Source organism: Thermobia domestica, chromosome 18, assembly GCF_964235325.1.
Source record: "Thermobia domestica chromosome 18, izTheDome1.hap1.1, whole genome shotgun sequence".
In the NCBI taxonomy this organism is placed as follows: domain Eukaryota; kingdom Metazoa; phylum Arthropoda; class Insecta; order Zygentoma; family Lepismatidae; genus Thermobia; species Thermobia domestica.
Window position 1 is genome coordinate 172,200,639 of NC_137471.1, and position 27,414 is coordinate 172,228,052.

At 37.7% G+C, this 27,414-nt stretch overlaps 1 protein-coding gene across 2 annotated transcripts in view; it reads right to left on the reverse strand.

Moving 5' to 3' along the window:
- Positions 1 to 40: 40 nt before the first annotated feature.
- Positions 41 to 27,414, reverse strand: part of LOC145676089 (uncharacterized) — a 47,295-nt gene continuing 19,921 nt past the window's right edge. For both annotated transcript variants that reach the window (XM_081746968.1, XM_081746967.1), the window contains exons 2-6: positions 21,484 to 21,725; positions 19,500 to 19,671; positions 10,506 to 10,747; positions 8,036 to 8,207; positions 41 to 4,765 (exon numbers count right to left, since the gene is read on the reverse strand). In XM_081746968.1, coding sequence (XP_081603094.1) covers positions 8,202 to 8,207; positions 10,506 to 10,747; positions 19,500 to 19,665 — 414 coding nt within the window. In that variant the 5' untranslated portion in view covers positions 19,666 to 19,671; positions 21,484 to 21,725 and the 3' untranslated portion in view covers positions 41 to 4,765; positions 8,036 to 8,201. The remainder of the gene's footprint in view (positions 4,766 to 8,035; positions 8,208 to 10,505; positions 10,748 to 19,499; positions 19,672 to 21,483; positions 21,726 to 27,414) is intronic.

Here is a 27,414-nt window from a genome sequence, read left to right on the forward strand (position 1 = left end):
GCCCCCCTTAATCCGGCCCTGTGTTGTAGTGCATGTGCTTTCGTGTGCATTGCTTAAGCTGCTATCCCGATACTGGCATGTTCTCTAGTTTAAAACTAGAGAGGTTGAAACACTTCGTATCCGATTCTCAGAAATATATCGTCTATTTAGATTCATCCTGAGAGTTACTGAAATTGAAGACTTTGGAGCAAAATTCAAGTCCAAAAACTAAAAGTGTAAAGGAGATAGCTTCTAAAGGGTTTCTCTTCATCCGATTTTCTTCAAACTTAGCACCTATATACTAGACCGAAAACAAACCGACACGTATTTTTTTGTTTCTTTCGGAAAAAAGGTTAAGGGGGCCAAGGGACCCCTTTTGTAAAAAGGGTGCCCTTGATTAAAAAGGACACATTAAAGAAACGAAACTGTCGACGCAAGGATGACTTCAAAGAAGGAAATACAAGTTTTGTCGTTTTTGCGAGAAAAGGGTTGCGGGGGCAATGGGCCCCTTCTAAGTCACAAAGGACTCCGCACAATCCTAACGGAAATTGGATTTCGGTGGAATTGCTTAAAACCGTGATATGTTGTAGATATTGTGTTTCTAAGATCAAGTCTCAGTAGGCAAACCGTTTGGCCACCGTCATCACTGACTGTTTGGCCACCACAGGACCACTGTTTTGAAAACAGCCGAAGATAACGACATTCTAGATTTCGGTAAAATGACTGAAACCGTGATATGTTGTAGCTATTGTGATCCTGAGAAAAGTCTTAATGGGCGTAACCACCAATCACTGATCCTCTAGCCACTACAAGACCGCTTTTTTGAAAGCAGCCCAGCCGAAGATACTGATATTCTGGATTTCCGTCAAAATGACAGAAATTTTGATATGTTGTAGATATTGTTATCCTGAGAAAACGTCTGAATGGACAAAACCTCAAATCACTAATCGTTTGGTCACTACAGGGCTACTTTCTTACAAACAGCCGAGTACAATGATGTTCTGGATTTCGGTACGATTGAGTAAAACTAAGTTGTGTTGAAGATCTTCTCATCATGAGAAAAAGTCTTAATGGACACGACCATCGAATAATCGAGTTATGAGCGTTTGGCCACTACAGGTCCCGACTTTTTAAAACACCCGGGTATAACAATATTTTTGATCTCGGTGTAAATGAACGAAACTGATACATTGTAGATGTAGTGATTCTTTGAAAAATTGTCTAGGCTTTCCAGGGTTTTCCTTTTTCCCTCTAGATCAACATCTGAGTGTTGTGTATGCTTTAATGATGTTGGCCGCTACTCTACCCATTCCTTTTCCGGGTTGTGGGATAGGACATTTCAGGGTTTCAAAGAATTATACCAAAATTCCAGAGTATCCTTACCTTCTGCTGTTTTAAAAAAAAAATGTGGCCCGTAGTTGCCAAAGAGTCACCGATTGGTGGTTGTGTCCATTGAGACTATTTTGCAGGATCACAATATCTACAATATGACAGTTTCATATCAATTAAACCGAAATCCAGAATACCGTTACCTTCTGGTTTTTAAAAAGAAAAGAAAACAAGTGGTCCTGTAGCTGCCAAACGGTCAGCGATGGATGGTTGTGCAAATTGAAACTTTTTCTCATTGTCAGAATATCTACAACATGTGACGGTTTCAAGCAATTCCACCGAAATCCAGAATAACGTTACCTTCTGCTGTTCTAAAAAAATGCCCCGTAGTGGCCAAACGGTCAATGATGGTGGTTGTGCTTGTTAAGACTTTTCCTCAGGATCACAATTAGGGATGCGCACGATTCCAGACGTGTCTCGAATCTCTACTCGAATTCGACTCGAGATTCAAGTCGAGACACACTTTGTAAAATTCCAGACGAGTCGATACAAACGTATTTCTCGAATTTTCGAGTCGAGTCGAAACTGCTCGTAAAAATCTCGACTCGACTCGAATATCTTGAAAATCTTTCTATAATTTTGAATTCGAGTTGATCAGAAAGAACATTATGACCACCTACCTACTATCCATATAAACCCGTCCAGGCGATAGCAGAGTCACCCGCAGAGGAATGCCTGCAAGCCAGACACACGTACGGTGCATGTAGTATGAGTGAGAGTGCTGATCGTGTGTAGAATTGGGAAAGCGCCCGATCTATCTGAGTTTGACCGAGGTCAGATCTGTAATAAGGTTGTAATGACCCGAAGACTCGGGACGAGAATTTCGTAAACTGCAGTACTTGTCGAATGTTCGAGGAGTGCTGTGGTGAGTGTCATCAAAAAGTGGCGAAACCAAGAGGAAACAACGTCCAAAGGTCGAGGGGTTGGGCGCCCCCACCTCTTTACAGATGTAGAAGGTCGCAGGCTGAACAGACTAAGAAAACAGGACAGACAGCGAACTGTGGTGGAACGAACATAAAACTTTAATACGGGGCAAAGTACAAGTGTGTCTGAACACACAGTGCGTCGAATACTCCTAACGATGGGCCTCAATCGACGATACATCCATGAGCGAATGTTATCGCCACGACATAGGCAGCTACGACTGAAATGAACACGTGACCATCGCCACTGGACCTTGGCGCAGTGGCAGAGTGTTGTATTGTCTGATGAATCCCAATACCTTTATTATGACAATGGAGGGTGGATACTGCGGGACGGAGAGAACCTAGCGTGGGCTTAATTATGCTCTACGGAACATTCACATGAGCATCCACGCTCTAGTGGAGCTTGAACAATGCACCATGACGGCCGAGGAGTATCGCACACTGATTGCAGACTACGTACAACCCTTCATGACGACCATGTTTCCCAATGGTAGTGGCATTTTTGGACAAGATAATGCACCATGTCACAATGGTAGGAGTGTGATGAAATGGTTCGAGAAACACAAGGGCGAGTTCCAAGTGATGTGCTTGCAGGCTCGTTGCTAGCCCAAAAATTTAGGGGGCGCCGGTAGAAGTTAGGGGGGACGACCCAATCATATTATACTTTCTTACCATATTATAGTTCATTTGCAAGCCTACCGTGAAAATTTTAGGGGGGCCAGCCAAAGTTTAGAGGGGCGCAACCCCCTAACCCCCGTGGATATGGACCTTTGTGCTAGGCCTCCAAACTAGCCGGATCTGCACCCAATCAAACACATCTGGTAGGTAATTTAACGTGACGTCAGAGCGCATTGCTCCCTCCCTAGAATTAACGGGAATTAGGTGACCTGTGTGTGCGCATATGGTGTCAACTCTCTCCAGCGACCTACAAGGATCATTGGGTCCATGCCAAGACGCGTCGCCGTTGTTATCCGTGACAAAGGTGGACATACTGACGATTAGCTAGGTAGTCATAATGTTCTGGCTAATGTTTACGTATATTTTAACTAGTATATTTTGTCTGGAGTCGAAATTGGAGGCGTCTCCTCTCGAGTTCGGGGTCGAGTCGAGACAGAAACAGTCAAGACAGAATCATTTTCGAGTCGAGACAATATTTTCTCGAGACGAGTCGAGACAGACTTAAATCTCCACCCGACTCGACTCGTGCGCATCCCTAATCACGATATTTACAACATATCACAGTTTCAGTAATTTTCATCGAAATCCAAAATATCACTATCTTCGGGTGCTTTCGAAAAAGTGGCCTCGTAGTGGTCAAACTATCAGTGATTGGTGGTTGTGCCCATTAAGACTTTTTCTCGGAATCACCATAGCTACAACATATCACGGTTTCAGTCATTTTTACCGAAATCCAAAACGTCGTTCCCCAAATAGCAAAAATGACTTGCAACAAACTTGCAGCAGATTTGCAATTCAAGTCTGGCAAACTTGCAGCAGACCTGTGATACAAGTCTGCAAGTTTAATGCAAACTTCCTAGTTGACGCTCTTTGAACATGCAACACGCCTGCAATGCAAATGTATTGCAAGTCTACTGCAAGTGTGTGGAACTTAGCATAGCAAGCCTGCAGCAAGCACTTTACTTCCTCTGCAAGTCTTCTGCTAGTGATAGCACATTGAAGGATGCATTAGCGAGTACAGCTTGCACGTTCATTGCAGAAGAAAAGTGCATTATTTTGCTACAATACAAATATACCACTTGGCGAGACCAAGTGATGTACTTGTAAAAGAAATAATAAAACATGCATTTTTCTTTTACAATGGAAAGTCTAGGCCGCGAAGGTTAATGCTCATGTCGCCACTGCCTGCTGACTTACGGAAGTGAAACGCTTGCAGAAGGTACTGCATGCAAATTTACACTCATACAAGAATCCAATTGATATCAAAGAAAATGACAATATGGCCTAAAATTCTGCAACAGCAAAATGTGACAAAATAATCTAAAAATTCTTTTGATGTAACCGTGAAAAATCAAGTTATTATTTGTATCTGCATTGTGGATCGTTAAAACAGTTTTAACATTTGTGTAAGCTTCCTGATTATAGCAGTTATAATCCAACCACATGGAATTCCTCGACAAAACTATAACTAAACGCTAGTGCGTAAACCTTGATCTTCTGAGAATGGATGCATCAATAAGACTCTAGAATACCTCCCCCTTTTTTTATACCTTTGATATCAATTGAAGAAGCTCACCCTAGACTTACGTTACAGCAAGAAATACTTTTTTAACTTAATAGCACACGTCGGAGGGTGAAAACTGGATATTATATTTTGCCCTTGTTAGTTAACTTTTTTTTTCGTCCATGGGCTAAATATGTAATACAAAATTTGCTTTTCAAAGTACTACGTTAATTCTTCCACTTGTTCCCCACCAACTGCAGCTGCTTCCTCTTTTTGCTGCTTCTCCTTACTGAAATATAAAAGGAAATGCAAACCGTCAATTTTTAATATTATAAATTCATTACATATTTCATTAAATTAATTTTAAAGTAGTTTTCGCTTTATTAATTCCACAATGTCTGTAATCAAGGTGTCTACTGGAGTTTACTTTTATGTTTCGAGTGTTCTACTAGAAGTACTGCCTACTACGATATATTGTCCACCCACGCAGCTTGTGCAATATCTTCATCACTATCTCAGCGTTTTACCTTATATCTTAAATCTTATATAAGTAGTATCTATCAACGCTATCCCGAATCTAATATATTATATACAAACTAAACCTTTTTTCTTTCTCTGGCTAGATATTTTTTCTCTAAATTCTAGTGATTTGTTTGAGAAGTGAGTGATTAAACACTGTGATTGTTTCCAATAACTGAGACTTAGAACGTGTAATTGTTTAAAGGAATGAGACATTCAGTACACAGTTTAGGTTTCTTGATGGTTAATAAACACTGGCATCTTTTGTACCTTCTACGTCTGCTGTCCCATTGCATCGGCGGTAAAGACGTTGAATCCGCTCCCTGAGGTACTCGGTTCAATAGAGTTGTTTACTGTACTGCTACAGGTTATAAATGGATATGGAGAGACTGTAGTTCGGTGTAGAGACTGAAATCTTAAGAATCCGAATGAGGGAAATAAGCGCGAATGTACAGAATGAGTCAGAGTGAGCAAAATGAACCAGAATGAGCCCCTGTGTGTCCTTTTCAGGGATTTTAATAATTTCTTTGTGGTGGACAACACTGTCGCGTGTTATCTTCGTCACCTATTGTTACTTCTCCGAGTCTTGTATTCTTGAAATGTTCAGTTTAAGAAACCTAAACGTGACTTCATGAATGTCCAGTCAGCTTACTATATTCTTTCTCTTCAAACAATCACCTATTCTCAAGTGTGTTTCCGTTTCATTCTTACAAATTGATAGAAGAGGTCATGTTTGTTACTTTTGTTTCTAAATTCAATTCTAAATAAGACACCTGTATGACCATTTTGTACTTCAGTACTACACTCCGATTTCATCATCTTTCTGAATCTAGCTGGTACACTCGAGGACAAAACTTGGGTCCTCGACAATATTTTAAACAGATTTACTGGGTATCTAATCAGCCCTCGAGCCATTCAACGAATCAGCTTAAAGAAGCGAAACGCATAACTTTTACTACAAAGCAGAAGTACGTATTACCCTTATATGATATTTGACAATTATTAAAGATTTATTTAAGGGTGTAATAAAGGGCTGCATTATAGGTGGTATTTGCGTTATAATACAGGGATCTATCATTCGCTGACGCGATTAAGAAATCTATTAAATATCCAGTCTAGTTTCCTTTTACGAAACTCAAAATCTAGTTTTCATTTACAAACCCATCAATTATAAAATTGCATACTACTTACAGCCTAATCAACCTAGTTTTAGCTTGGTGCAGCCAATCGCCTGTGTTTTCTTTCACTTTCTCATCAGTAGTACTAATGTACACTTTCTTACACGCATGTCAAAAAAGAAATAATTAATCTTATAAAATTGTATTTGAGTATACACAGCAATGCAAGACACTGGTAAGGACGAAGTTTTATGAACAAGTCTACATCAATATATTCACATTTTTTCGTAAGGACAGAAAGATCTGCAATTATTTATTCATATTGTAAAAAGCAGCTTGGACATGAAGTTAATTCCATCCCTTTGTTTTTCTCATTTTAAATGAAAAATACAAGGTAAACACCACGGACATTGCTGCAGAGTTTACAAACTGTAAACTATAGCGCGAAAATATATATATATATATATATATATATATATATATATATATATATATATATATATAAATTATTCATACAATATGTAGTTCTATTGGCTGTGAGAATTAAAATCTAAATTCTTACAAACAACTATGCAAAACAAGTTTAAAAATAAAATAAAAATTAAAAAAAAACTTTCGAAAAGAAAAGCGTGGAGAGCATTATCATTAGCATATAAATATTTATTATTTGATTTATATGAGAGCGCCTCCCACGATTCTATCTTTCAAAGAAAGATCAAATTTGAAATTCTAAAAGCGAGAAAAACTCGCAAGTTTTTTCTCGAATTTCGATAATCGGACCTTCTTTTATATATATATATATATATATATATATATATATATATATATATATATAGATTTTTCTCTCAAATTCGTATTTTCGAGTTAGAAGCGGATGTGTTTACCTCTTCGTTAGTGACAATATTGAAGCGCCTCTAAAGGCAAACAAAGCCTCGAATCAAGGTAAGTTACCGGATCATTGTTGTACATGGGAGAAAGCACTTCCCAACCCTAACGTCACCGCAGGCGACAAGCGAATATTTCAGCAGTAAATTAGCCTCGAAAACTTATTTAAACGGCAACAGACAACTTCTAAGAGCCAAAGGTCGTCTTACGTATAAAGTAACAAAAAAGAATAGGAAAAATGTAAACTTCCAACGACACATTTTGTTGAAAGAAACTCGGACTCGTCTTACAGGTTTGTCATTTGTTAAAAATTACGACTAAAAAATCAGGCCCGATATTGATAGCTACACAAATTTGCAGAGATTTCCACATTTCTGGTAAACAGACAATATATAGGTAAAACTGAAAAATGTCTTCCTTCTGGTGAGTAAAGCGCAATCCTATATAAATATTTTAAAACTACATTTAAAATTTTTAAGGAACCTCTTTTCATACTAGGGTTAAGTCATAAGTCATGACAACTATTTCAATATTTATTTAAAATAAAATCACGATAAACAGCTGCCTAATTCAATAATTCGAATGTAGCGTCAAAAATCACCGATGTTCCGAAGTTAATTTACTCCCAGCAATTATTTCAGTTTCTTTCAGCAACACCTACCTGACATCTTAATGAAGAATTGCCATGTTGGTGTCTTGGTGCAATATACGATGTGGGTGATAGCATAACAAAGTTGCAAAATCTTTCAAAAATTTTAAAATGCATATTATTTATAGCTTACTGCCCTCACCTTTTAAAATCTTAGACATATTCACAAACTAAACTTGAAAGAATGTATTTCTACCTCTTGGGCATCTACGGGTCAGGCCGGGATAAGGGAAGGGAAGGATGGGGACAGGTAGAGTCCCAGAATCTACCATCCCATCATTCGTCTGCTGGAACTGAAGACATAAGGGGAAACCTCATCAGGTAGTCCGATCGGAGCAGTGAGATTTATAGGTATCAGGATAAAGAAAAATTTATATAAAGTACTTACGTAATACAATATTCCCAATTTGTGTCCCAATGAACGCTTTCTTATCCAATTTCTTCGTCGATCTCCCACTTAACGTGAACATCTGGGCCAATTCATCATGTAAGAGGCGTCGGAGCTTATTATTGATGAGCGTCTTCTCATCACGACCACCAGTACTGATTAACATTTAAACCTGAAAAAATGCAGATATTTAATGATTCTATTTTTCACAATAAGCAACTACAAGCTTACATATTACATGTAAGAGACTAAAGTTGTCTTATTAAGAACTATCTTTTTCCCCTAAAACGTGTTTTTCCCACTCACATTAAACAAAAGTGGCTATTACAAATTAAAACATAGAGAGTATAAGCTTGCAAAGAAGGCTGTTCCTATTCACATAAACGATTTCATGCGTGGCGCATTGTGATTTTCTATTTTGTTCATTCCTGCAACAATTTCACTGTTGAATTATTTGCTAATCACGAATCAGTCAACTGATTTTAACAATGGAGAATATGGAAAATAAATAGAACCCTTTACATGGTTATGAGCTTCCTTCTCTGAAATTTTGAACCAAGTTAAAAAAAATACAGAGAGGTTTCTGTCATCTATTCGTAGAGCCATCTGGTATATAAGCTCTCTCTTTTTTGGTGCACAAATAAAATCATTACGAGTGAAGGCCATCAGCAGAAACTGAAAATCGGAGATAGTTCCTTGCCCTTTTCAAGCAACAGTAAAGGAACTGGAGCTCGGTAATGTAATAAAAATTTTCAATAGAGCTTATTTCCGAATAAGCTTCTGCAGGTTTTGCAAGCATGCAACAGAAGCAGCTAGATCATTAACCTGTTTAAGAAAGACTATACAGAGATTTCAACTATTAGTTATCTTTTCACTTTTCTAGTAAACTAAAAATATCTACAGAAATAAAATATCGTATTTGCCTAAAAATAAGCATGATCCAATTCTATTCGTAAAAATCTAGTACGCAGCTTACATGACATGACCAAACTTTCAAACAATCATCATCATCATCATCATAATATACAATACTTATGTCAACAATATGGTGCTTGTTGCTCATGATATCACTAGCATCTACCAAAGAAAGATAGAAGTATTCCATAATGTATTAGGCACTAATAAATTTGATTGGATAATTCCCACGTGCCAATCTTTGCCCTTCTGTTTTTCAAGCTATAGAGGAAACTGTCGAACTCAAAAAAATCTTGGGTTTACTAACCCCCGTCTCTCCTCAATGATGCACTTAGGAAATGTCTACGTGGAACTATATAAAAACTTTAAAAAAAATCAAGATGACTATATTTAAGGAACTTGGAAAAATGACTCTTCCCTCAATGTATTTGTTGGAAATATTAATGTATTTGAAAAAACATAGTAGTGAATTTATTGTTAACAAAGACATTCACAGTTATAACACAAGAAGTAAAGACGACATTCACCTGCATGCACATAGGACAAATATATACAATAAATCAGTTACGCACAAAGGTACTCTATTATACAATCTACTTCCATCATGTATAAAAAATCAGGTCTCTGTCAAAACCTTTAGCTCCAAACTTAAAAGGTACTTGATAGAACATTGCTATTACTCGGTTGAAGAATATGTAGAAAATAATTCGTATAAGTAAAATTAAATGTATAGTAAGTAAATTAGTGAAACCATAAGAATCTATATGTAGTAATAGTATGTATGTTTATGTATACTGATATATATATAAATGACATGTCCAATTTCGTTGTATGACGATGAACGGATGCAATAAATTATGATTATGATTATAAAAGTAATTAGAACTCACAACCTAGCGAATGATTACCCAACGCTCCACACCTTCTAAAATTAACTTTCAATCGATTCCGTCGACTGTTTAAGGCTAACATTGCTTCAAAAAGAAATTAAGCGAAATGAAACGAAATATTTAGTTTAGCTCCCCATGGTTGTGCCAGCTTAGGGTGAAGGAGACGACAAAGGATGGATGAATGAAATGGTGGAATGAGAAAGTAGAAGGAAATGGGAAAGCCCCGATAAATCCCACGAGCACGACGTTGGCAGGGGCTGCGATCGAACACGGATCCTTGAAACTAGAAGTGAGCACTCTACTACAGAGCCACCATGCGCAACTGGTTCGAACAGGCCCACGTAAACAGTACTTTGAGGAATACGGTTTACCATACAGCATTAGATGGGAAGCACATAATGTATGTGCCAAGTAGTTTCAAACTGTATGAGAGAACGAAATATCGGGGAGGTTCCCCATGACTTCTATCAGTGAATAAAAAAACATAGATCAAAGAAACTAGCATTCACTACAAGCTAGAAAGGTATAACCTATAAATATAAAATAAAAAGCAACGCCTGACATATCGATGAACAGGTGAATACCTGTAGAATTAGGATCTCAGAATAAACTCCAACTACAATATAATATACACACAGCTACATTCAAAGAAAAATGTTGCTTACCAATTTCAATCTGAGTTTAGAGTTGTCCTTCAACTGTTGTTCAAACTTATGGAAGTCTTCCAATGTTTTCAACGGTAGCACGCCCAAAGAAGCAAAATGGTCGTCATTCTCGTCTTCTTCTGATACATCCTTACTGCCTAGAATATTATTCACCTTTTTATCCAGATTGTTTACACTGTTTGATAAATCTATCATCCACTGTTGTAGAATACTCCACTGTCGATTCGAAAACGATTCATGTACTGCAACAGGTAATTTCATTTACGTCAGTGTAAAGTTGAATAAATTGTAACGTTCACAAAGCGTATACATTCCGTGAAATTATATGAGCTACCACTACCCTTTTCCTTTTTAGATTTCTAAGGTATATATATACTGTATATATAGAATAATCTTAGTTTACAATAAAAGTTACACCAGCAACAAAAAGCTTGGTGAATGTAATTACGTTGAGAAAAAAGGGAACTAACAATAAAGAGAATGTATACAACTTTTTATAGATTGGAATTTATGTGGTTGAGAAGTGGATCGATTGGCTGCGCAGATGGCAGCACATCGGACGTATGCTCGAAGGTCCCAGGTTTGATCCCCGGTTCATCACGTAACTTACACTCCTTAAAAAAATAATTTGCACCTACAGGGATTTGGCATATCAAAATCGGAAGGTTAACCGTTATTACGAGAAAAAAACATTATGGCTCTTATTCACCCACATTTTACCACGCCTATTTTAATGGAGCTGACAGGAAAATGACTGAACCATCTGAGTGGCAACAGCTAATAAAGATACTGTAGCCAGGCAAACACAATAGGGCCCTTCAGAAATATGTCAGCCAAACTTGCCCGTTAGAGATTACCAATTAAGGGTCGAATTCGACCAACTGAAGTCCAGCAGAATTCCCCAATACAATGTAACAGTTCAATTTTTACACTATACGAAAAACAAACAAACGTTCTTTGGTTGACCCAGCATAATATGTAATGTGTTCTGTTGAGATTTAGCCACTGTATGTGCTTTAAATCTCCAAGTTACAGAGAGAAACACTAAACCTGAGTGACAGAGTGATGGCCATATTAGATTTAGTTGACATCTTGGTTTTGCCACACCTGGGAACTTGAAGACATATCAAGAAGTCATTCGGCCCAACTAAAGATTACAAATCAAAGATCAGCTCCGACAATTTTTTTCCCACATCTCCTCTGGTCCCAATATATAAATAATTGAGATAGTAATAATAAATTGAATAAAATTTCTCTAGTCCTTTACGCATACAATCCTTAGGGAAAGGGGAAGGTCAAGGATCGTGAGATGCAGCAGCCATGGCCTTATAAAAGGTACTATTTTGGCATTTGCCTGGTGGCACTGAGAAACTAGGAAAACTTCAGTCAAGACGGCTGCTCGGAGCAAGCTTGGTGCCCACGCTCAACCTACCGAACGATGCTTGGGAACCAGACACACTATCCCTACATCATCAGCTGAGTAGTAGTAATAATGAAAGAGATCAGGCTATATAACTTTAAATACGAATGAAACGAACTTTTAATAAGAATGAAAGTAACAAATCGATTAATGGCAGATAATGTATTCTACTATTCCGTTTTCCTTTTTTTTTTTAAAAAAAAAAAAAGCTGTCCACACTAGTATTGAAGAAAATGCTACAGTTCAATAGTACCGATTCTCGTATAACGTTGCGGAAGTTGTTTCGATTATTAACTTTCAGATATCAACAAAAAATGGTACTTCAGTACCCGAAGTATTTAAGCAAAGACTCCTGTACTCAGAGAATGAAATTAAATATTGAGTTTAACGTTCCAAAACTTTTCTCCGAGGCTAAGAGAGACGGTGATGATAAGAATGAAATGGTGAAATGAAGAAAGTGGGAGGAAACGGGAGAACCAAGAGAAAACCCTTAAACATGGTGTTTGTTCACCACAAAGCCCACTTAACGCAAGCTGGAATAGAACCAGACCCCACGCACAAGAGGTGAACACTATCGCTGAGCCACCGCGGCCCCGTACTCAGAGAAGAATATGGCAGTATTATATCCCATAAGGCTGTAAGGGTCTGATGAGACAGTCCACAAAATTAACTTTAAAAAAGATGGGTTTATGCGGAGGCGGCTCCGCGTTCTAGATAGGTGCTAGTATAGAGGGTTATAAGGTATTTGTTTCAGACTTCCTTTAATTCTTTTCAAATGAAAGTAAAGCTTTTTTTTAAAAAAAAATATAACATATTAATAAATTGTAAAACCACAAGCGCATATTAGAATGCCATTCTGTGTCAAACGATACGATGCTTGCCGAACTACTTGAACGCGTCAGATTATGTCACTGTCAAACAGTATGTTCGTATCAGGAATGCCATCGAATTGATGGCGGAAAGACAGGGTCACCCTATGCGACAAAATAGATGAAAACTTGTAACTAATACACAGGGTTTGCCCAAGTGGGCGCAGCCCGAAAAAACCCGGTGGGTTTTTTCGGGTTGGACCCACCTGAAAAAAACCACTTTAAAACCCACCTGGGTTTTTGACCTGTTTGTTAGTATATTATTGGTACAACTAAGGTGATCACATTGTAAGTGATTTTCATCAGATTTTAGACCTTCCTTGGGCGAATTAGAGGCTTTCACGTTAAGGTATACAATAACCTTTAACATAAGACCTTTATAAAGTTCTGAATGCACTAAAGGATTTTTTTCAAACTTACCTTAGCTTGAGATAGTTATACAACAAATTAATGTATGGGTTATGCTTATAGCCTATTTGAAGTAAAATAAGCGATTTTGTACTTTCAAAAATATTTTCCGTGAATAGTATGCTCGTCGACTTGGCGACACCGAGGGACATTATCACTCATACGTTTGACGGGTTTACGGTCATAGGTGCCGGTACTATTAGTACACATGTAAATACATTAGTAAAACTACTAGTATTATTTCTTACTTTTGATGTAAAACACAAGTTTGTTCAACTAAAATTTGGTTCTCCAACAATAACAGTTTAGTTAAGTCATTTGTTGCTACTCTTCAAATAAGCATTCTGTAGAATCAACACCAGCAATAGCGTAAAAATTCTTGTCAAATTTAAGAAGCTTAATGCTCGGGGTTTCGAAGACTATGTACCGCTTACTATTTCAAGTGCTGAGTTCAAATTTCCGTACTAATGGAAGTTTTGATGTACACGCCGTGAAAGAAGTGCTCGGGAAATTAAACGCAGAAGGATCGGAAATGAATACTTCAACAATAAAACTATTTATTTTACGCTTAAGCCTGCCATACGTCCCATAAAAAACGGGACAGTCCCGTTTTTGGGCCCGAGTGTCTCGCGTCCCCGTAAATTTAGTCGTGAGAGGAAATGTCCTGTATTTTAACTCCGTTCCATTTCTGCTATCAATATCAGCTTATTCGAAAAGTGAAAAAAAAATTCTGACTGGCTGGAAATCCTGTAATTAGTGAATGAACAGTGGGCTGTTGCAGGTAACTGTTTCGAGGAAGTTATTACACCACCCTAATAGCAGGCGAAATCCGACTTGATAGCGAGCGAAATTTGCAATGCTACTTTTTCCATTGCATTTTATGGAAACTCGGATAATTTCCGGAACATTAAAAAAAAAAAAGATACCAACGTAAAATATCAAAATGGCGGCCATTTTTTCAAAACAGCGAGTATCAACGGTACGAAGCGCAATTTTCAGTCTTTTAAGTTGAAATTTCGACAGTAAAAGCACGAGTTAAGCTAAATTTGCTGTACAGATTTTCTCGGGAATCTAATGTAAAATTTCAAAATGATGGCAATTTTTTCAAAAGAGCAGTGAGTAGAAAATTGTTGCAAGTTGTGACAATGACAATCTTGAAATATAAATTACACTTTAACACTTTTAGCCCAAAGACATTGAAAAATTTCGAAAAAACCTGACAACCCCCAATTAAACCCGAAAAAACCCATATGGGACCAGTTGGGTTGGGCTTTTTCAAAAAAGCCCGTTTTTTTTGAAACCCTGCTAATACATAGCATATTATTTATTTATTTAAATGTGCTGTGTAAACAGATGTGATAAGAGTTGTTGTAGCTAAAATAACTCACTATGATTATTTACACTGTATTTTGGAAAATACAAATAGTTCACCTTTTGCTGGACCTCGTTCAATATCTGTTCGATTTAACAAACCCGGTGTCGTTCTTAAATATTAGCACGTACCGCTCGAAAACTTCCCACAATCCAACGATGCTGTAACATTCCGCTAAGTAATTCATCACCACTTATGAAACAAATACATCTTCTCGTATTTCAAGCATACAAACGACAAATTCTCCATTTCGCACGGTAATTTTCTCAAAACTTTGACTAAAATTAACACATGTCCCCTTTCCCGGTTTCCTATGGTGACTCGATCATATTGTGCTTCTGTTTGACCTCGGGTAATTTGGAAGCGAATCCATCGTTCCCAAACAAATTATGAGCTTCAGTTAGCTTAGTTCGGGGAAGGTTTTAGAACACTGATCCTCTCACTTGAGTCAGATTCACTGCTTTCTGTACAACAAATCAATACTTAATCCACACGCGCTATTGCCGAGCGAGTGAAAGCGCGTTTGAAGCCCCGCAGGGCACGTGTCTTCTACGTTTATTACAACTCAATGGAGAGGGAGTGTGTTCTAGAACCTTGCTTCTCGCCCCAGAGCAAGCAGGATGGGGAATGGTCGCTTCGGCACTTTTGTGGCAATATATGTCGGCGTTCCGGGCAGGCGGTTAATACACTTATGTCGTTTGGGTGATAAAGAGTGTCATATTATAAAGTTTTTGCAGCGTCATGGTGTGTTAAAACGTAAAATCAACTATGTGACGTGTGGAAAAGAAGTAAAAATGCAAAACAAACGAATTTCTCCTCGCAGCGGGCCATTTGTACCCGGGAAACCAGCGAAGCCACTTTGAAAGTAATAGTTATTAGAATTATTTGTTTTTGAAGATGAAAATTATTGCGGATGTCTTATGTATTTTTCCACTATCCTTGTTTATGCGTATGCCCCCGTCGCTGACGCGCCTGCTCCCTACGGACGCACCCCTCGGTCCCCCTGCTGCGTTCCTGCCCTGACTCGGATAGGTAGCATTCGTGCTTTTAGTGGCCACCTAGCACAAATTAGTTCATGGTTTATGCATTAGCTTCTCATTTAGTGCATGCCCTGCAAGAAGAAATCGGAAAACGCAATAAATGTGTGAAAATTTGGTAGAGCCGTCTGCTCGAGTAATGCGGCAGCTTTTTGCACAGTGAAACTGGAGGGGCGTTCCTAGACTTCTCCATTATTTTGGATTAACTTTAGTTACTCCCCTTCATTTTGACAAGACATCTGCGAAATTTGTAGAAGAAATGAGATAAGGAATGGTAATTTCGAGTTCTTACTACTACTACTACTACTACTACCACGGTAATGAATTTCAAGAACACAAGGAGCGTTGCGGGGCTACTAACCCACCTTCGTTCGCTCGGCAATACTGTGTGAATTGAGTAGGCTATTGAAGTTTTTCGTAGGTTTGATAGATCAGGGATACATCTAAAAGGAAATAGTACTCTGTGAATTAAGTATTTCGATTTTTTGATAGTGGAGGGGAATAATTAAAATTAAGCGATTATTTGCAATTATCATCGGTATCTTTCCCTGTTCTCGATTTTAATGGAGTGGAAATCAGGATCAAAAAGCTACATTTACATAAGTATTCAATTAACTATCAATGTACACAAGGGCAAGGTTCTAGATTACTGGTCCCCCTTCCCATTGAGCAGTAATAAAGACAGAAAACAACGTGCCCTGCGGGGCTCTAACCCGCCTTCACTCGCTAACGCTCGCTCGGCAATACTGTATAAGGTTAATGTATAAACTTTAATACCTACCCAGCTACTAATCTACATGGGGGACCACTAATCTAGAACCTTCCCGTACACAAGGGTATAATGCAAGTAAACTTCACAGCAAATCTTCACTTGCAGTAGCACAATATTTAAACATGAGTTCGAGTACATATTAAATACACAAGTCACATTGTAGCCAAGGTTACAAAACATATTTTTACATTGGTTTTATTAACCAATATATAGTAACATCGAATAATGATAGAGATTGACCAGTGATAAGTTATTTTGAATTTTTTTTTTATTTTGACCTGATAAAAACAGCATAGTAACAACTGAAAATAGACAGTAGGAATTACGGCTCATATCAGATAATTAAGATATGTGTGTGTGTTTTTACGCATATAAAGACATATTCTGCTGTAGAAACTGATAATTTTCAATGCCATTTACAAACCGAACATTTACTGTATACGAACATACACTCAGTATATCTTTCTCAACAACTTAGTCAAACAATACACATTTAAAATATAAATTATCTCTTCATCTGGATACTTACGTAATTATCTTAATTATCCACTTCTACCTATATACGAACCTTGCTTCTACCTACACTTAGAACCTGTACAAATGGCGACCTGGCGGGGACATTTCTAAGATTAGACTCTTGTGCCACCTATTGGTAGAAACTAGAACTGATACACTTGCTACAAAGTTCCAGCAGGCCTCCGAGGCAAGTAAAATCTAGCAAGTGAAAATCAAATTACGACATTTGCGGGTAACTCTTTCAAAAAGCCTGCAGCAGGTGTACAGTGCACGGAAAGTCTAGTAAGTTAAAATCAAATATAATGAAAGACTTGCTGCAAACCAACATGCTATTAGGGACGCAGCTTGTGCAATATCTTCATCACTATCTCAGCGTTTTACCTTATATCTTAAATCTTATATAAGTAGTATCTATCAACGCTATCCCGAATCTAATATATTATATACAAACTAAACCTTTTTTCTTTCTCTGGCTAGATATTTTTTCTCTAAATTCTAGTGATTTGTTTGAGAAGTGAGTGATTAAACACTGTGATTGTTTCCAATAACTGAGACTTAGAACGTGTAATTGTTTAAAGGAATGAGACATTCAGTACACAGTTTAGGTTTCTTGATGGTTAATAAACACTGGCATCTTTTGTATCTTCTACGTCTGCTGTCCCATTGCATCGGCGGTAAAGACGTTGAATCCGCTCCTTGAGGTACTCAGTTCAATAGAGTTGTTTACTGTACTGGTTATAAATGGATATGGAGAAACTGTAGTTTGGTGTAGAGACTGAGATCTTAAGAATCCGAATCCGACTGAGGGAAATAAGCGCGAATGAACAGAATAAGTCAAGTGAGCAAAATCAATCAGAATGAGCCCCTGTGTGTCCTTTTCAGGGATTTTAATAATTTCTTTGTGGTGGACAACACTGTCGCGTGTTATCTTCCTCACCTATTGTTTCTTCTCCGAGTCTTGTATTCTTGAAATGTTCAGTTTAAGAAACCTAAACGTGACTTCATGAATGTCCAGTCAGCTTACTATATTCTTTATCTTCAAACAATCACCTATTCTAAGTGTGTTTCCGTTTCATTCTTACAAATTGATAAAAGAGGTCCTGTTTGTTACTTTTGTTTCTAAATTCAATTCTAAATAGGACACCTGTATGACCATCTTGTACTTCAGTACTACACTCCGACTACATCATCCTTCTGAATCTAGCTGGTACACTCGAGGACAAAACTTGGGTAGTCGACCATATTTTAAACTAGATTTATAATCTGGAATTATTTATTCATATTGTACAAAGCAGCTTGGACATGGAGTTAATTCCATCTCTTTATTTTTCTCATTTTAGATGAAAAATACAAGGTAAGCACCACGGAAATTGCTGCATATTTTACAAACTGTAAACTATAGCGCGAAAAGAAAATTATAAAATTTATTCATACAATATGTAATTCTATTGGCTGTGAGAATTAAAATCTAAATTCTTATAAACAACTATGCAAAACAAGTTTAAACATAAAATAAAAATTTAAAAAAAAAAAACTTTCGAAGGGAAAAGCGTGGAGACCACTATCATTAGTATATAAAGATTTATTATTTGATTTATATGAGAACGCTTCCCACGAATCTACCTTTCAAAGAAAGATCAAATTTGAAATTCTAAAAGCGAGAAAAACTCGCAAGATTTTTCTCCAATTTCGATAATCGGGTTTTTTTATATATATAGATTTTTCCCTCAAATTCGTATTTTCGAGTTAGAAGCGGATGTGTTTACGTCTTCGTTAGTGACAATATTGAAGCGCCTCTAAAGGCAAACAAAGCCTCGAATCAAGGTAAGTTACCGGATCATTGTTGTACATGGGAGAAAGCACTTCCCAACCCTAACGTCACCGCAGGCGACAAGCGAATATTTCAGCAGTAAATTAGCCCCGAAAACTTATTTAAACGGCAACAGACAACTTCTAAGAGCCAAAGGTCGTCCTACGTATAAAGTAACAAAAAAGAATAGGAAAAATGTATACTTCCAACGACACATTTTGTTGAAAAAAACTCGGACTCGTCTTACAGGTTTGTCATTTGTTAAAAATTACGACTAAAAAATCTGGCCCGATATTGATAGCTACACAAATTTGCAGAGATTTCCACATTTCTGGTAAACAGACAATATATAGGTAAAACTGAAAAATGTCTTCCTTCTGGTGAGTAAAGCGCAATCCTATATAAATATTTCAAAAATTACATTTAATATTTTTATGGAACCTCTTTTTATACGAGGGTTAAGTCATAAGTCATGACAACTATTGCAATATTTATTTAAAATGAAATCACGCTAAACAACTGCCTAATTCAATAATTCGGATATAGCGTCAAAAATCACCGATGTTCCAAAGTTAATTTACTCCCAGCAATTATTTCAGTTTCTTTCAGCAACACCTACCTGACATCTTAATGAAGAATTGCTATGTTGGTGTCTTGGTGCAGTATACGATGTGGGTGATAGCATAACAAAGTTGTAAAATCTTTCAAAAATTTTAAAATGCATATTATTTATAGCTTACTGCCCTCACCTTTTAAAATCTTAGACATATTCACAAACTGAAGTACTTACGTAATACAATATTCCCAATTTGTGTCCCAATGAACGCTTTCTTATCCAATTTCTTCGTCGATCTCCCACTTAAAGTGAACATCTGGGCCAATTCATCATGTAAGAGGAGTCGGAGCATATTATTGATGAGCGTCTTCTCATCACGACCACCAGTACTGATTAACATTTAAACCTGAAAAAATGCAGATATTTAATGATTCTATTTTTCACAATAAGCAACTACAAGCTTACATATTACATGTAAGAGACTAAAGTTGTCTTATTAAGAACTATCTTTTTCCTCTAAAACGTGTTTTTCCCACTCACATTAAACAAAAGTGGCTATTACAAATTAAAACATAGAGAGTATAAGCTTGCAAAGAAGGCTGTTCCTATTCACATAAACGATTTCATGCGTGGCGCATTGTGATTTTCTATTTTGTTCATTCCTGCAACAATTTCACTGTTGAATTTTTTGCTAATCACGAATCAGTCAACTAATTTTAACAATGGAGAATATGGAAAATAAATAGAACCCTTTACATGGTTATGAGCTTCCTTCTCTGAAATTTTGAACCAAGTTTAAAAAAATACAGAGAGGTTTCTGTCATCTATTCGTAGAGCCATCTGGTATATAAGCTCTCTCTTTTTTGGTGCACAAATAAAATCATTACGAGTGAAGGCCATCAGCAGAAACTGAAAATCGGAGATAGTTCCTTGCCCTTTTCAAGCAACAGTAAAGGAACTGGAGCTCGGTAATGTAATAAAAATTTTCAATAGAGCTTATTTCCGAATAAGCTTCTGCAGGTTTTGCAAGCATGCAACAGAAGCAGCTAGATCATTAACCTGTTTAAGAAAGACTATACAGAGGTTTCAACTATTAGTTATCTTTTCACTTTTCTAGTAAACTAAAAATATCTACAGAAATAAAATATCGTATTTGCCTAAAAATAAGCATGATCCAATTCTATTCGTAAAAATCTAGTACGCAGCTTACATGACATGAGCAAACTTTCAAACAATCATCATCATCATCATAATAATATACAATACTTATGCCAACAATATGGTGCTTGTTGCTCATGTTATCACTAGCATCTACAAAAGAAAGATAGAAGTATTCCATAATTTACTAGGCACTAATAAATTTGATTGGACAATTCCCACATGCCAATCTTTGCCCTTCTGTTTTTCAAGCTATAGTGGAAACTGTCGAACTCAAAAAAAAATCTCGGGTTTACTAAGCCTCCGTCTCTCCTCAGTGATGAACTTCGGAAATTTCTACGTGGAACTATAAAAAACTTTAAAAAAAATCAGGATGACTATAAACGTAATTAGAACCCACAACCTAGCGAATGATTACCCAACGCTCCACGCCTTTTAAAATTAACTTTCAATCGATTCCGTCGACTTTTTAAGGCTAACATTGCTTCAAAAAGAAATTAAGCGAAATGAAACGAAATATTTAGTTTAGCTCCCCATGGTTGTGCCAGCTTAGGGTGAAGGAGACGACAAAGGATGGATGAAATGGTGGAATGAGAAAGTGGAAGGAAATGGGAAATCCCCGATAATTCCCACGAGCACGATGTTGGCAGGGCTGCGATCGAACACGGATCCTTGAAACTAGAAGTGAGTACTCTACTTCTGAGCCACCATGGGCCCCTGCTTCGAACAGGCCCACGTAAACAGTATTTTGAGGAATACGGTTTACCATACAGCATTAGATGGGAAGCACATAATGTATGTGCCAAGTAGTTTCAGACTGTATGAGAGAAGGAAATATCGGGAAGGTTCCCCATGACTTCTGTCAGTGAATAGAAAAACATAGATCAAAGAAAGTAGCACTCACTACAAGCTAGAAAGGTATAACCTATAAATATAAAATAAAAAGCAACGCCTGACATATCGATGAACAGGTGAATACCTGTAGAATTAGGATCTCAGAATAAACTCCAACTACAATATAATATACACACAGCTACATTCAAAGAAAAATGTTGCTTACCAATTTCAATCTGAGTTTAGAGTTGTCCTTCAACTGTTGTTCAAACTTATGGAAGTCTTCCAATGTTTTCAACGGTAGCACGCCCAAAGAAGCAAAATGGTCGTCATTCTCGTCTTCTTCTGATATAGCCTTACTGCCTCGAATATTATTCACCTTTTTATCCAGATTGTTTACACTGTTTGATAAATCTATCATCCACTGTTGTAGAATACTCCACTGTCGATTCGAAAACGATTCATGTACTGCAACAGGTAATTTCAATTACGTCAGTGTAAAGTTGAATAAATTGTAACGTTCACAAAGTGTATACATTCCGTGAAATTATATGAGCTACCACTAACCTGTTCCTTTTTAGATTTCTAAGGTATATATATATACTGTATATATAGAATAATCTTAGTTTACAATAAAAGTTACACCAGCAACAAAAAGCTTGGTGAATGTAATTACGTAGAAAAAATGGGGGACTAATAATAAAGAGAAAGTATACAACTTTTTATAGAGTGGGAGTTATGTGGTTGAGAAGTAGATCGATTGGCTGCGCAGCTGGTAGGACATTGGACGTAAGCTCGAAGGTCCCAGGTTTGATCCCCGGTTCATCACGTAACTTACACTCCTTAAAAAAATAATTTGCACCTACAGGGATTTGGCATATCAAAATCGGAAGGTTAACCGTTATTACGAGAAAAAAAAAACATTATGGCTCTTATTCACCCACATTTTACCACGCCTATTTTAATGGAGCTGACAGGAAAATGGCTTAACCATCCGAGTGACAAGAGCTAATAAATATACTGTAGCCAGGCAAACACAATAGGGCCCTTCAGAAATATGTCAGCCAAACTTGCCCGTTAGAGATTACCAAGCGTCAAATTCGACCAGCTGAAGTCCAGCAGAATTCCTCAACACAATGTAACAGTTCAATTTTTACACTATACGAAAAACGCTTGGCGGAGTAAAAATTGTTGGATGTTTTAGAGTTTGGAGTGGAGGAGTTATTGTATAAAATAAATAAATAAATAAATAAATAAATAAATAAAATAAAAAAGTAGGAGTTATGAAACCCGGATTATCTAATTATCAGAGCACCATTAGTGGCAGGTTTTTGAAACTAATCTGTCATAGAACACTTCAATGACTTTTGCGTCGTTCGAACCGTGAAATGACAACAGGACATAACGTTCGAATGAGTGGAACTAGAATTGCATGGCCGATTACGTTCTGATGATTACTCCAGGTTGCATAACTTTTTTAAGGGGGGGCGCGGTGGCTCAGTGGTAGAGCGTTCACCTCTTGTGCTTGGGGTTCCGGGTTCGATCCCAGTCCCCGTCAAGTGAACTTTGTGGTGGACAAACACAGTGTGCGTGGGTTTTCTCGGGGTACTCTCGTTTCCTCCCACTTTCTTCATTCCACCATTTCATTCATTACTCATCATTACCGTCTCCTTTAGCCTAACCGGCATAACTGTGGGTCGTAAAACTTAAGGATTTCATTTCAACTTTTTTTTAAAGTAACTTCTTTACTCCAAACTCTGAAACATGCATGAAAATGGAAGTGGCTGGTCAGGGAGACGGTGATGATAAGAATGAAATGGTGAAATGAAGAAAGTGGGAGGAAACGGAAGAACCAAGAGAAAACCCTTACACATGGTGTTTGTTCACCACAAAGCCCACTTAACGCAAGCTGGAATAGAACCAGACCCCACGCACAAGAGGAGAACACTATCACTGAGCCACCGCGGCCCCGTACTCAGAGAAGAATATGGCAGTATTATATCCCATGGGCCTGTAAACGTCTGATGAGACAGTCCGCAAAATTAACTTTAAAAAAAAAAGGTTTATGCGGAGGCGGCTGCCATACGTCCCGTAAAAAACGGGACAGTCCCGTTTTTGGGCCGAGTGTGCCGCGTCCCCGTAAATTCAGTCGTGACAGGGAAATGTCCCGTATTTTAACTCCGTTCCATTTCTGCTATCAATATCAGCTTATTCGAAAAGTGAAAAAAAAATATGACTGGCTGGAAATCCTGTATTTAGTGAATGAACAGTGCGCTGTTGCAGGTAACAGTTTCGAAGAAGTTATTACACCACCCTGTTCGACTTGATAGCGAGCAAAATTTGCAATGCTACTTTTTCCATTGCACTTTATGGAAACTCTGATACTTTCCGGATTAAAATAAAATGGCTTTGAGTGTTTCTACATTTACAAACACAGGGAAGATGACTAATATTTTCTCCAGCAACACATTAGATAAGTTAACAAGAATTATCATCTATTTCAGAGGCTAGGGCACAGAATTGTGCTTTGGTCCAGGTCTTAGAAAAATGTAAATCTGGTCCTGACAATTACACACGACACAAGGAGAAAAATCAGCTTTTCATCAGATTAAACTGACGAACGTAATTTTGGCAAATACAGCCATGTAAATAAATATTGCTAAACGCGCGAAGAATATTGAAGGTAGATTGTACCACTGATTTAAATCATTTGCATATTGTTTTCCTGTAAAGCATTTTTATAGCACATCTTAAGTTCTTAGGCATCTTCAGTACGTACAATTAATTGCAGGGTACGAAGAGAGAAAAGCAGCAGGTGCTTAGTGAACTTTCGCTTATTATATTCTTCTAAAAAAAATAAATTAACTCTTTTAGTTTTAGTGTCATGGTTATGCCTGCTATGCTCAAGGTGACGATGATGATGGGAAATGAATGAAATGACGGAATGAAGAAAGTGGGAAGAAACGTAAGATTCCCAGAAAACCCACGCACAAGGTGTTTGGCGCAAGCTGGGATCGAACTAGGGACCCCATGCACCAGAGGTGAACGCTCTACCACTGAGCCACGGCCTATTATACTTTTGTCCATAACCAGACTACAGTTCATTGCATTGTGTTGGAAAGTTGAAAGGGGGATCTGAGGTGTCCGTATTCTCATGGAGAAAATATGGGAAGTTTATTTACGCTGGAAGATATTAATTTCATGTAAAACATTTTGAAACATTTATTTATTTCATATAACATGAATTGTATGTTTGTTGTAAATTAATAGACCCGTTTTGGTATTCATATTTGGTAAACGTCAGTCAGGCTTCTGGATGACTTGATCTATACTTGTTCGTTTGTCTGCCGAGCTCCTTCATGACTATGCGGTTAGTGTACGCGTCTTCGGCGTGGGAGACCAGGTCTGGTTCCCGGAGGGAGCTCATGTGGTTCGGATTCCATGTTAATCAGTAGGTCCCGTCTCATATAGCCTCGCTGCTGAAAGGGACGTTAAACATAAAACCAACTCAACTCGTTTGTCTGCCTCTACCACACACACTACAGGGTACAACTCCCGGCCTTTTAAGTTAAAATTTTCAGAGTACAAGCACGAGACACACTAAATTTCCTGTATAGAGTTTGGCGGTATACCAACGTAAAATATCAAAATGGCGGCCATTTTTTCAAAACAGCGAGTATCCATGGTACGAAGCGCAATTTTCAGTCTTTTAAGTTGAAATTTCGATGGTAAAAGCACGAGTTAAGCTAAATTTGCTGTACAGATTTTCTCGGCAATCGAATGTAAAATTTCAAAATGGCGGCATTTTTTTCAAGAGAGCACTAAGTAGAAAATTGTTGCAAGTTATGACAATGACAATCTTGAAATATAAATCACATTTTAACACTTTTAGCCCAAAGACATTCAAATATTTCGAAAAAAAAAACAATTAAACCCGAAAAAAAACATATGGGCCCAGGTAGGTTGGGCTTTTTCAAAAAAGCCCGGGTTTTTTCAAACCTGCTAATACATAGCATATTATTTATTTATTTAAATGTGCTGTGTAAACAGATGTGACAAGAGTTATTGTAGCTAAAAAAAAACTCACTATGATTATTTTCCCTGTATTTTGGAAAATACAAATAGTTCACCTTTTGCTGGACCTCGTTCAATATCTGTTAGATTTAGCAAACGCGGTGTCGTTCTTAAATATTAGCACGTACCGCTCGGAAACTTCCCACAATCCAACGATGCTGTAACATTCCGCTAAGTAATTCCATCATCACTTATGAAAGAAATACAACTACACGTATTATTAAGCATACAAACGACAAAATCTCCATTTCGCACGGTAATTTTCTCAAAAATTTGACTAAAATTAACACACGCCCCCTTTCCTGGTTTCCTATGGTGACTCGATCATCTTGTGCCTCTGTTTGCCCTCGGGTAATTTGGAAGCGGATCCATGGTTCCCAAACAAATTACGAGCTTCAGTTAGCTTAGTTCGGGGGAGGTTTTAGAACACTGGTCCTCTCACGTGAGTCAGATTCACTGCTTTCTGTAGAAAAATCAATATTTAATCCACACGCACTATTGCCGAGCGAGTGAAAGCGCGTTTGGAGCCCCGCAGGGTACGTTGCTTCTACGTTTATTTTAACTCCCAGAGCAAGCAGGATGGGCAAGGGGGGCTTCGGCACTTTTGTGGCAATATATGTCGGTGTTCCGGGCAAGCGGTTAATACACTTATGTCGTTTGGGGGATAAGGAGTGTCATATTATAAAGTTTTTGGAGCGCCATGGTGTGTTAAAACGTAAAATCAACTATGTGACGTGTGGTAGAGAAGTAAAAATTCAAAACAAACGAATTTCTCCTCGCAGCGGACCATTTGTACCCGGGAAACCAGTGAAGCCATTTTGAAAGTAAGAGTTATTAGAATTATTTGTTTTTGAAGATGAAAATTATTGCGAATGTCTTATGTATTTTTCCACTATCCTTGTTTATGCGTATGCCCCCGTCGCTGACGCGCCTGCTCCCTACGGACGCACCCCTCGGTCCCCCTGCTGCGTTCTTGCCCTGACTCGGATAGATAGCATTCGTGCTTTTAGTGGCCACCTAGCACAAATTAGTTCATGGTTTATGCATTAGCTCCTCGTTTAGTGCATGCTCTGCAAGAAGAAATCAGAAAACGCAATAAATATGTGAAAATTTGGTAGAGCCGTCTGCTCCAGTAATGCCGCATTTTTGCACAGTGAAACTGGAGGGGCGTTCCTAGACATCTCCATTATTTTGGATTAACTTTAGTTACTCCCCTCCGTTTTGACAAGACATCTGCAAAATTTGTAGGAGAAATGAGGTAAGGAATGGTAATTTCGAGTTCTTACTACTGCTACTACTACCAGTACTAACCCTACTACTACTACTACTACCATGGTAATGAATTTAAAGAACACAACGAGCGTTGCGGGGCTACTAACCCACCTTCGTTCGCTCGGCAATATTCTGTGAATTAAGTAGGCTATTGAACTTTTTCGTAGGTTTGATAGATGAGGGATACATCTAAAAGGTAATAGTACTCTGTGAATTAAGTATTTCGATTTTTTGATAGTGGAGGGGAATAGTTAAAATTAAGCCATTGTTTGCAATTACCGTCGTTATCTCTCCCCCGTTTTCGATTTTAATGGAGTGGAAATAAGGATCAAAAAGCTACAATTACATAAGTATTCAATTAACTATCAATGTACACAAGGGCAAGGTTCTAGATTACTGCTCCCCCTTCCCATTGAGCAGTAATAAAGACAGAAAACAACGTGTCCTGCGGGACTCTAACCCGCCTTCACTCGCTAACGCTCGCTCGGCAATAGCCTACTGTATAAGTTAAATGTATAAACTTTAGTACAGAAAAAAACCTACCCAGCTACTAATCTACATGGGGGACCAGTAATCTAGAACCCTCCCGTACACAAGTAAACTTCACATCAAATCTTCACTTGCAGTAGCACACACTCTGTGAATTATGTATTTCGATTTTTTTTCTAGGTTTGATAGTGGAGGAGAATAATTAAAGTTGAGCCATTATTTGCAATTACCATCGGTATCTCTCCCCCGTTCTCGATTTTAATGGAGTGGAAATCAGGATCAAAAAGCTACAATTACATAAGTATTCAATTAACTATCAATG